The following is a 12,426-nucleotide window of genomic DNA, read 5'->3' as shown; positions in this document are numbered from 1 at the left end:
GGGAGGCCCAGCACGAACAAGGGGCAGGGAGTCCCAGCACGAGTAACGGGCAGGCAAGCATACAATTTAAATGGAAAAAAATATACGACCATTTCCTGGCGTGGGACATCACCACACTGTTAATGGCGTACATTCGAGTTCTAGTACGGTATGCTTGCATTTTATGCGTGCTATGTTTGCGCATTTTGGAGTGGTGCGTGCATGTCATTTTTACCATTTTTTGGAATTGCGTGAGTATTACATTGCAATTCAATTTTCGCACTGAACAACATTAAAATGTGTTCATGATAACACCTGGATTCCGGCTAGATTGCCTTCCCTCTCTCTCACCTTCCCCTCCCTCAGTTTCCGGAAACCCTCCATGTTAACATCGAGTGCATGTGGTTCTGTTTTAAATTTTGCGCGTGAATTGTGCCGCTGTAATAAGGGTAACGCTTGCAATCATGACTGGAAAGCATCCGTGGAGTAGCAAGGTTGGTGGTGCGAGCGAAAGACAGAGGAAAACCATCATCACCACCAACAACAACAACAGGCATGTTAAGGCCATTTTCCCTGGTAGAGTGGGGCATAACCTTGCGGTCCCCATGACGATCTTCTCCATTTTGCCCTATTTTCTGCATCTCCCCTTGTTAACCTCTTGCCCGCATTTCTTTTTCCACCACCTTTAGCCAAGTATTTCTCGGTCTTCCCTGTCCTCTACTTCCTTCTACATTCATTTCCATCACTCTTCTCAACCAGTCTCTTTCATCCTTCCTCAACACATGACCAAACCATCTCAACCTGTTTCTCTTCACAGCATAAATCACAGGCTCTATTCCCATCATCTTTCGCAATTCATCATTTGTCTTCCTCTCTCGCAACGATACTCCACACATCCACCGAACCATAAACATTTCCACCCTTTCCAGCCTTCGTTGCTGCTCTACGTTCATTAACCATGTTTCGCTCCCATAAATCGTGACGCTTCTCACACATGCAGCATACACCTTTCCCTTCAGCTTCAACAACACTCACCTCCTCGTCAGCACGCCACAATGATTTGCAGGAAGACCATCACTATTGAAGTAAAAATGGATGTTTTAGGACCGTATGAACGAGGTGATCATACAGGTGATTATGAGGACCAGGGAGTGATTGCTACATTCAAGGTGTATTATCTCAGAACATTTGCAAACCTGTTAATGATTTGATGATTTGCAGGTGAAATCAACTGATAATGATCAGATGACTGTGAAGGAATTCTGGAATACCTTCGCAATAAGGGATGTTCAATGTAATGTTGAGGAGTGTTGGAGGGAAGTCCCTCGTTCCTGTATGAATGGTGTATGGGGAAAATTTTGCCTTCAACATGTTCATGGCTTCAAGGGTTTCAGCAAGAATAATGAAGTGTTGAAAACTTGACGCAACATTGTTGAAATGGCCAAGATAGACTGTCGGCTTTGATGAGGTGGAGGGTGATGTAGAGGAGTTGCTGGACTCGTACCAGGAGGAGCTCTCTAATGAGGACCTTCTACTGCTGGTGAAGGAATACCAGGTGGATCTTAAACATTTTAATTTAAATATAAAAAAAACACTAATTGTAAAAATAGACAATAAGATGAGGACTGAGGCAGCACTCCCTCCTAGCCTCTGCCTCTTTTAATGGGAAATTAGTTTGAATTTACACGTTTTTCATTCACAACACTTGCTCTTAGGCTGAAGGCGAGGAACTTAGCTAAGGAGGATGACATTGGGGACTCCATGACCAGCTCGTTGTGGGTGTTCAGGTTCATGGCACACCATGATCTGTCGGTTCAATGCCGCACACACATCTCCCAACATAACATGTACCCGATGACGCGCCTAATAAGACTACACGCTTCCAGTCCTACATCATCGAGCTTCGCTGGGAGCATGATTTTTTTTTTTTTTTGAGGGTGAAAAACGGGTGCGGTTAATACATGGTCGCGGTTAATACACCAGAATATATGGTAGTCGAACGTCAGACTAGGCAAGTCGGTTCATGGAGACTCGGACCAAGCTCCCCCGGCCGACCTTACAATGAAGGTAGGATAAAAATAGAAAAGAAGAAGATCGTGGTGTACACTTAAATATATATATTGGCGCTATGGGCGCTTCTGGTTGTGGGCCTGGTGCCGGGGTGCCATTGGTGCATTGTAAGCCCGGCACTGATTGTGCAGCATGGTGTTCCCTCACTGTTGCACAGTGCCATGGCCAAAACCCTCTTTGCTGCGATGCTGTTGGAGGAAGATTTTGAATTTATTTGTTTTCCTGCCACTTCTTTTCTTCCTCTGTTGCAGCACAAAAATCCGACTGCATGGGTTCGATTGCCAAGAATGGCAAAGGGAGAGGATCGAAAACCACTTCTCATGCTCTTCAATGATGCAGCCATGCTGTCCATGCTGCAGGCCGCAGAGTGAGTAATTTGATTGACAGTGCATTGAAGTTGTCACATATCTGGGATGTTTGTAATCACCCAGGGTTCGAGTGAAACACGTGCTGCATACCTTTCCTTATTACCAAGTGATGTGAAACAGCTGAATGTAGTCTCCACTTGTACTAGACAAAACAGCTTAAAATCTACATGTAAAAGCTATCAGTGATTAAGAATATATTGCTGTTATTGTAAAGTTACACTCGTGGATCGATCACGTTTCTAATTTGGCCTCCAGGGCAGAGTGGCACATTGGAATTATTTACAAATCAATGCTAAGGTGTTCCCTGGTCGTTCTCAACTACTGGCAGTGTAAAAGGTCTTGGTCCACAATGCAATGGTATACAGTACTGCTCTCATTGGCCTGTTGATTATTCTTATTCTTAATCTTATTGTGCACTCCCAGAGGCAATGGAATCTGATATATTTTTTTTAGGGAAACAGGAGGCTGAGGGGCAATGCTTGTTGTCCCCCATTGATTGCAGATACATTTGTGGCCGAGCAATATTTTGGATCATTTCTCATCTGGTCTTTTGCCCTCTCCCTTCTCTGCCATTTACTCCTCTTGGGCTCCATCAGGTTGCATGCACAAATCCAACAACCCATACCTGGTTACCCTCCTTAGTTTGAACTGTTGACCTCTGCTTTGTTCTCCCCCTATTCTCTTGTCAATGCAATCATGCTTTTGAGTCTGCCAGTCACATTATTCCCTGCAATCTATACTATAAGAGAGCCGTGTGTATATTTACATCGTTTCCGTGTGTATATTTTCATATATATATTTACGTTTTTAATATTTGTTATGCATTTGTGAATACTACATTTCAAACTATGCAAATGATAAAACAAAACAAAATGGAAGATAAAAAGCAGGGCAGCCCCCAGCTGAACTTGCCTTCCTGGGGACAATAACCATCCTCAAAGGATTTGTGTTCCTCGACATGGTAATGCTGTAGTTAATTCAGATATGCTGGCTGTACGAGATAGCTGTGTTGGGTTAGTCAATGGGTAAGACTTATCCAAATGCAAAGGGCATAGATGTGGGATTTGCATTTGCAAAACTTGTCCTATATTTGCCACAAACAATATAATTAATTGTACAGTAATGGCTGGATCTTACAAGTTACAAGAAACCAAATAATTAATTACATGTAAAACCTCAAACATAGTTTACTTATTGACCTGTAGCAAATGTGCAATGCAATATGTTTGTGAAACAATGCAGAGATGTAATGTAAGAATTAATGCACACAGGAGCAACATGAACAACCCAGATAAAACTACTGGTTACCCACTACTTACCCATCATTTTACTTATGGGTATTGTAAAAATGCGAGCTGCAGTGTTCAGGTTGTAGAAAAGCTAAGCGGAAATGGCCGGAAAAAGAATGGGATGGAAGATAAACAATCGCACAATTACATAAGAGACAGAGACACAGAGTACATAATTATGGACGTAAATGTCCAGTTACAGACACAACACCACAACAAATCGTAAATGAGTCATTAGATCTTAACAAATTAAATATCTGGACATTACTTAACAGCAGTAGAATTACGATTAATACTTCAAAAAAAAATCCGAAAAGTTTGACCAAGAGGAACACACTATCCAACACATGGAAGCAATTTTGGACATGATTGACCAGAAAATGTACAAAGAGAAACCTTAAGAAGTTAATCATAGAATAGACAATGATATTGTTATGTCGGGTGGGGTAGTGATATATAGAGCCAGCTAGATCTGAATAGGTAACGTGCTTCGTCTGTCGCGGTAAGGAATCTGCCCTGTAATTTTCATGTGTAGGCGTTTTGTCGGGTAAGAGTATCCTGTGAACATACCAGGATGTTCGAGTGATGGGTAGTATAGGGATTAAAAGATAAAGCCCCTGTGTGTCACACCTGGTAGCCAAACCTTTGTCCCGTATGGCAATGCACTCATTTAGACACTTAGTTAGGCTCTTTATTGCAACACTAAACAAGTGAATCCTCTTGGATTGCGCTGAGGTTCGGGCATGGAATTTCTAGGAGGAAGTATAATTTGTATGCAATGAAAGTACATGTAATATGGGATCGAGTAAGATCGAGTAAGCTTCACCAGTGCGCGTGCGCGAATTTACGTCACGTCGGCAGCGAGAAGGGGTTCCCCAACACGAACCAATCAGGAACTGCCACGTCACACTTATATGATCTCAGAATTCCTGTGACAGGAATTCGCGTTACACTGGCTGGAAGTCATTCGCTAGAGGCGCTTCCTCAGCGCTAATAATTCCTTTCCCTGACATGACTTTGGAAGACGAACAGCCAAGGGGGGCCGGCTCGGGGTGCCGCCGCGTGGACCGCGGCTAGCTTCATCTCCGCTGGGCTCCATGTAGCACGCTACACGCACGAGTTATGCCCACGCTATACGCACGAGCTATAACCACGCCCAGGAGGACTGTGATTGGTCAACGCGGAAGGCGCGAAGAGGTTCGGCAAAAGGGCGGGAAGCTACGAGGCTCTGGTTGGGTGCCGCGCCGAGGCTGACGTCACCGCCAGAGGTTATAAAAAGAGCGCGCCGAACTCTGCGCGCAGATTGCTGGCCCTGGCAGTCCCGGTGCGATCCCGTGTTGAGAGAGTCCTGGCCCTGGTTGAGTTCAGAGTTGGCTTGCTTGTTGAGTTGGCTTGAGAGTTGGCTTGTGAGTCCGAGCCCGAGTGGAGTTCGCTTGCTTCGTGCAGCCCTGCGTTGGACCTTTGGTGCACGGACCTTGTGGGGGCCGACGAGGAGCCTGGAGTGGGCGCTGGCCCGGGCCTTCGCGGTGCTGGGGCGCTGGAGCAAGGGACCTCGTGGTGTGCAGCGGAGATTGGACAGACAAGACAGATAAGTCCACTACATAACGAACGTGTTATTTTCGTGATTCATCCCCCTGTTTGTGTGTGAGGTCTGGTGTGCGGGATCCCGATTTAGGAATTGGATTTACCGGTGCGTGCTTTTCCTGTCCCTGCCTTTATTTAATAAACCCTTGTATTATTTTCCCCTTCCATTCAAAAGCGTGTGTCCATGTCCAGTTCATTTCCTTGCAGGATCGAAGCTGCAGTCGGCACGCTCCAGGTAAGCTTTTACCGCAGCTCCCACTTTCCTTCTTCCTCCCGCGCGACCATAGCAAAATCCGTATTGGCCGTCGCCTCAATTAAAGCCTTTTTCGGTCCATCCGCGAGCCTCTGGTATTAACCGGAGGCTACGCACGACAATATCATCAAAATTATGTTTGATGGCAAAGGGGTGGAAATGATCAATATCGAGAAAATACTTCAACAGAAGGAAGTGTGGAGTAAACTTCCAGAAACAATACAACAGAGATTCACCAAGGGTTGTGTTTACATTGGGAAATGCAATTTGGGGGAAATCTTCAACTACAAGGAAACTGTGCAATCTATAGACATAGAGGAATGGTTAAATCATGGTTAATATGGTTAAATGGGATCTCAGAATCGTGGAAGATAGAAAAATACATATACTACTTACAAAAGGACCAAATTATAGAGAAAAAAAATAAGGATTAACTGGAATAAAGCAATGGAATTTGCAATGATAAGACTGATGGAATGAATGAAAGAACAAATTGATAAACACAAGGTACCAAACACAAATGGCTTCATGGTTTGAGGAGGTCGAGAAACATGTAAAAGGAGAGTTGTTGATTTGAAAAGTTTGAATCAATAATCCGAAAGTAATTTTAAACAATCTGGAGATGCGTGATTATTTAAAATGCTTCAAACACAATATGTTATTGTTGCAATTGATAAAAGCAAATAATAATAATAATGCATTTGTATGCAAAACATTTTACATTCAAACACTTTTGGAAGAATTGGTCTTGGAGATGGGAATTTCAAAGACCTACAAATTCATTAACAGTAATAAATCAGACTTGATACAACACCATATAAATCACTCAAAAATAAGAAGACTGTTGGTTCTGGATAAACACCATTTTTTACCATTCATTTACTGGATCTCCAAAAATTCACAAAAACCCTTGCAAGATGAGGTTCATCATTGCAAGTAGAGAATGTAGTTTGAAACCATTGTGGGGTATTATTACAGGGGCGATGAAACTAATTTTAAAAAAAACTACCATGAAAAGGTGATGTTTTATTCTGGTATTAAGAAATTCTGGATCAATGATAAATCCAAACTGGTAATCGACAGTATCCAACAACACAACGATGGTAAAGCGAAATGTTTATCAACTTTTGTTGATTTTTCCACATTGTACACAAACATTCCACATGACAAGCTCATAACCGCATTGGACAGAGCGGTAGATAAAGCATTTGGAGGAGGTAATAAAGTATACATTACATTCTATCAAAAAAGGGCACTCCATATCGATATTCAATATAAAGGAAAATCGATATTCATGCAGTTTTCTTAAAGTAGACACAAAGAAAGTATTAGATTTCTCCCAATCAACAGTTTATTTACATTTGGCAACAAGATACTCCAGCAGACAGTGGGGATACCCATAGGTTCAGATCCCAATATACTCCAGCAGACAGTGGGGATACCCATGGGTTCAGATCCCAAGAGACAGTGGGGATACCCATGGGTTCAGATCCCAAGAGACAGTGGGGATAACCATTGGTTCAGATCACAAGATACTCCAACGGACAGTGGGGATACCCATAGGTTCAGATCCCAAGATACTCCAGCAGACAGTGGGGATACCCATCGGTTCAGATCTGGGCCCTTTTCTTTGCAAATTTGTTCCTGCACATGCACTAGTCTGATTTGGGTCCAGAACATGTGCAGGAAAAACTAACATGCACGAATATGTGGAAACATCTTTAGATTAAATGTTGATTTATTGGCAATCATTGATGAGTTTGTATTTCAATAGGTTCATGACCATATATATCCAAAATATGTTGGATTAAAAAAGGAAAACCAAACTCTCACTTCAGTTTACTTTTTCGAATTGCAAATCGATATCCATAATAAAAAATTTCACACCAAGTTATTTGATAAACGAGATGCTTTTCCATTCCACATTGTAGGAATGCCTCTCATAGACAGCAACATTACGAAAAAGCTATACTATGGTATGGATGCAGGTGAAAGAACTAGGACTGAGAGCAACCACACACAGCGCTGAACCTATCAATAGATTACAACTAGTCATATGTATGCCAGCACAGGGAGCTACAGTTGGCAACGATGGTAAAGATGGGAATTTCCATCTTTGGGTAAAGATGCGGGCTAAGTCCAACAGGGGATAATAGTATATGAATAGTAAAATGTATATATGTATATATGATAATAATGGGTAAAGATGTACAGTGATCCCTCGTTTATCGCGGGGGTTACGTTCCAGAACCCCCCGCGATAGACGAAAATCCGCGAAGTAGCGACCATATTTTTATTTTATTATTTATATATATTTTTAAGCTTTATGACCCTCCCCACACTCCTATTAACCTTTCCCACACTCTTATTAACCTTTCCCATACTCTTATAAACACTTCCTATACTCTTAAACACTTTTTACACTCTTAAACATACGTAATTTTAACAACATATAAAATTCTAATGGGTACTCACCATTGAAGATACTGTAGCGACCCATGGGTTCCTCAAGCAAGACCAGCATCAGAATCTCCTTGCTCCAGCCGGTGACGTCACCGGCGGGGATCCGCGGCGCAAGTGGCTGGTCACGTGACCACCAAAGCGTGTCGCGCGTGTGGGTATAATCAGCTACACCTGTTGATCACGTTTTTGATTTTTTAGGCTAGAAAATGCTTATTTTACCACAAAAATATTTAAAATAATAGTATATAAAAATCCATTTATACCGCAAAATCCCGCGATATAGCGAAAAATCCGCGATATAATTTTACATATACTAGCGAGAAAAACCCGCGATGTACCGAAGCCGCGAAAAGTGAACCGCGATATAGCGAGGGATGACTGTATATCTGTATATATATGAATCGTAAAAATATTATTGATGAGATATTTATGTATTATCAAAAATATCGTGTGTATGTGTGTGTGTGTTATTTTTAAACCGATTTCAGTGGTTGCTTGGAGACGAGGCAGCATTTTAGAAAAAATAAAACATTCTAAATAACTGTTTGAATATTTGAATAACAGTTTGATCCAGAGGTAGCTGGGTCGTCGTCGTTGTTGTTATGTTGTTATGTTGCCCCAGTCAGTTCTAGTTGAACAGACCAGCGGCGTGGAGATAGCCGTTCAAACTCACAGGAGCGACCCAAAGATCCCTCACATCCAATATGTTGTGCTTTTGTTTACATGGAGCCAGGACTGCACAGTCTTCCATGATATGCTTTATTATCCCCTGTTGGACTTAGCCCGCAAAACAGGGGCTAAAATGGATTTGGTCTCGTCGGTGCTTCTGCAGCCATATCTCAGAGATGTATGAACCGATTTTGTTCATACTTGGCACAAACACAATACATGACAGTCTACATATGCACATCATTTTCTTTTGCGATGCAATCAAAGATGGCTGACTCGCGGCTATTTAAGTTGTAAAAAAAACCCAATGTTGAACACATCCTCAACCATTTCATGGACATGCATTTACCGAACTTGTTCAAATTTGGCGCACAGATAATGAATGATGTACATATGCACGTCATTTTTCTTTCGAGATCAGATCCAAGATGGCCGACTGGTGTCCATTTTGTTACTTAAATGTGTCCCCATCCATTTCTCAGACATGCAAGGACCAATTTTTCTTCAAACTTGGCACAAAGACAATACTTGAGTATACATAGTCGTGGCAAAAAATATTGGCACCCTTGCACTTTTTTCAAATAATGCACCATTTCTTCCAGAAAATTGTTGAAATTAAAAAATCTTTTGGTGTCCACATTTGTATTTCTTTGGTTTACAGAGGAACAAAACAAAAAAGCTGAAAAAATCAGATCTTTCTGGGAGAATGGAATCCTTCTGGCCAAAATCCTTTTGGGAGAATGTCCTGTGGACAGATGAGACCAAATTAGAGGTTTTTTGTGAAGCACATCATCTCTATGTTTACATAAAACAAAATGAAGCCTTCAAAGAAAAGAACACCTTCCCTACAGTCAAACATGGAGGAGGTTCAGTGATGATTTGGGGTTGCTGTGCTGCCTCTGGCACTGGATGCCTTGAATGTGTGCATGGCATCATGAAATCAGGAGATTACCAAGGCATTTTGGAGCGCAATGTTGAACCCAGTGTCAGAAAGCTGGGTCTCTGTTGAAGGTCATGGGTCTTGCAGCAGGACAATGACCCCAAACACACTTCAAAAAGCACCTCAGAATGGTTCAAGACAAACTGCTGGACTGTTCTGAAGGGGCCAGCAATGAGTCGAGATCTAAATCCCATTGAACACCTGTGGGGAGATCTGAAAACAGCAGTTGGGAGAAGGCACCCTTCAAATCTAGGGGAGGAATGGAGCAGTTTGCACAAGAAGAGTGGGCCAAACTGCCAGTAAAGAGGTGTAGGAAGCTCATTCATGGCTATAGGAAGTGCTTGACTGCAGTTATTTTGTCCAAAGGCTGTGCTACCAATTATTAAGTCGATGGTGTCAATAATTTTGTCAATGCCATTTCTTTTTATTTCTGATTTAAAAGGATATATTAAGTTCTGAATCAAAGACAAAGGTTCTGTAATATTAACAGTGAAATAAAGAATTGTGAAGACCAAATACTTTTGTCAATTTCAACTTATTTTTGGAGAAAATTGTGAGTTATTTGAAAAAAGTGCAAGGGTGCCAATATTTTTGGCCACGACTGTCTATATAATGTGTGAGTAGGCATATCGTCAACATCGTGATGTGCTGTTTTACAGACTTGGCATTTAATATGGAATATATATTTTTTCTTGACTTGGGTTTACTTTCTTAACTCAGTATATCAATCTGGTGAGTTTCTTTTACACTTTGGTGATTTATTTGTTAAAAGAACCATGTCACTGATTGTCTGTCGCAGCAAGAAGTCAACAACAGGATTATATCACAGGTGGCGTGGCAAAATGTACGGACAGGTGCATTTGATGATTGGCTTCACAGTCGGGTATACAAGGGTTGTTGCGTTCTGTATTAGTGGAAAACAACTGCTGCACGTCTCCAAAAGTTATTGCCGCTTCCTCTGGAGATGGTCCGTCAACTCGACAATGCTGTTTGTCATGGAGTGGTGGCTTTACGAAATTACGGCATGAAACAGCGTGCTATTGCTCGGCAGTATGGCATCACTCAAGGTCAGGTGTTAAAGATCCTGAAGCAAAATGCTCAGAGGGGTGTCCCCACTCCAATACCGAGGCCAGGACGTCCACGCAGAACCACAAGGAGGGATGATCGCCACCTGCACCGGTTAGTCTGCATTGGCCGTACCAAGTCAGCTAATCGGCTTAGGGCTGAGTGGCAGCAACTGACAAATGTGCCTGTATCCAGAAGGCTAGTCAACCAACGACTGGTTCAAGCAGGCTATCGTGCCAGGCGTCCCCTGAGAAAGCCACGCCTGACCAGACAACACAGCCAGCACCGATTGCAGTGGGCCAGAGAGCACCGTCAATGGCAGCCAGGACACTGGAATCACGTGACCTTCAGTGACGAGTCTAGATTTCTGGTCTATCTTCAAGATGGCCGCGTCAGAGTGCGCAGACAAGTGCATGAAGCCCACAACGAAGATTGTATAGTGCCAAGAGTCCAAGCTGGACGTGGTGGGGTGACCGTTTGGGCTGCTTTTCATGCAGGGGGCAAAACTGACCTGGTTGTTCTGAATGGAAACCTGAACCAGTTCAAGTACAGGGCCATTCTGGAAGAAACATTGCTTCCATTTGCTCATGCAGCCTTTCGAGGAAACTTTGTCTTCCAAGATGACAATGCACGGCCTCATCGTGCTCGCATGATCCAACACTTTCTTGCTGACCGTGGTGTAGAGCATATGGAGTGGGTGGCCTGCCATGTCCCCAGATATGAATCCGATAGCGAACTTGTGGGCAGAATTAACGCGTCAAATCGACCACTTGGACCAGCAGCCGACCTCTGTGCGTGAATTGCAGCAGGCTATTGTCACTGCATGGCAAGAGATTCCTGTCCAAACCTTGGCAAATCTCGTGAACGGCATGCCTCAACGTGTACGTGCTCTCCTGAATGCTCGTGGGGGTTACACGAAGTACTGAACTGTAATTTTACTGTCCGTTATCCCAGTCGTAATTTAACTTTTGTTTTTGTTAAAAAAATTATTGGCTAATGTGCAAAATAAAGAGATACTTCTGGAAAACGTACAGAAGTTTAACACAGTACTGTCCATGAATTGAGTTCGATATCAGTTTACATCACTTTCAAGGATCAATTTATTTGCTTCGAAATGTCAAATGTGGTTTTTGTTTCTTTTAAAGGTCACATTAACAAAATCTAGAATAATTTCAACATAATTCCAATGAACTTTTGGTTCTAAGACATCTTGAAAAGTAAGTTCACCCCCACAAAAAAAATATTCCATATTAAATGCCAAGTCTGTAGTTACCTCTGCCACTGAAGGTCGATGGAGGTTATATTTTCGCCCTTGTCTGTCCGTCTGTGAACAAGATATCTCAAAAAGTTGTCGACGGCTTCGGATGGCATTTGGTGGAGAGGTGGCATATGTGAACGAAATTAGTAGATTTTGGTGAAGATCCAGATCCGTCTACTAGAATTTTAAAGCGATTCTTCACCATTGGGAGATAGGGCCAAAAACGATATATAGCAGGATATCTCAAAGTTGTGGACAGATTCAGACGAAACTTGGTGGAGAGGTTGCATTGTGACGAGACCGAATCGATTCAATTTTGGTGAAGATCTGAATATGGATTCGGACATGAGAATTATTTATTTTTGAAGTGATTCTTTACCATTGGGAGATGGGATTAAACCCGATTATTTTGCACGATGTCTCAAAATTATGGAGTTATGGACTTGGACGAAACTTGGTGGACAGGTTGGGTGTGTGACGAGACCGAG

The 12,426-nt window shown here is 42.5% G+C and overlaps 1 protein-coding gene across 1 annotated transcript in view; it reads left to right on the top strand.

Annotated features, from left to right (window-relative positions):
- XPO5 (exportin 5) overlaps positions 1–12,426 on the top strand; it is a 169,973-nt gene that overhangs the window by 16,702 nt on the left and 140,845 nt on the right. The window contains exon 8 of the mRNA XM_078786248.1: positions 2,301–2,416. Coding sequence (XP_078642374.1) covers positions 2,301–2,416 — 116 coding nt within the window. The remainder of the gene's footprint in view (positions 1–2,300; positions 2,417–12,426) is intronic.

This window comes from Myxine glutinosa, chromosome 1 (genome assembly GCF_964187855.1).
Source record: "Myxine glutinosa chromosome 1, kmMyxGlut1.1, whole genome shotgun sequence".
NCBI lineage: Eukaryota > Metazoa > Chordata > Myxini > Myxiniformes > Myxinidae > Myxine > Myxine glutinosa.
This window is presented reverse-complemented; position numbering and strand designations above follow the sequence as displayed.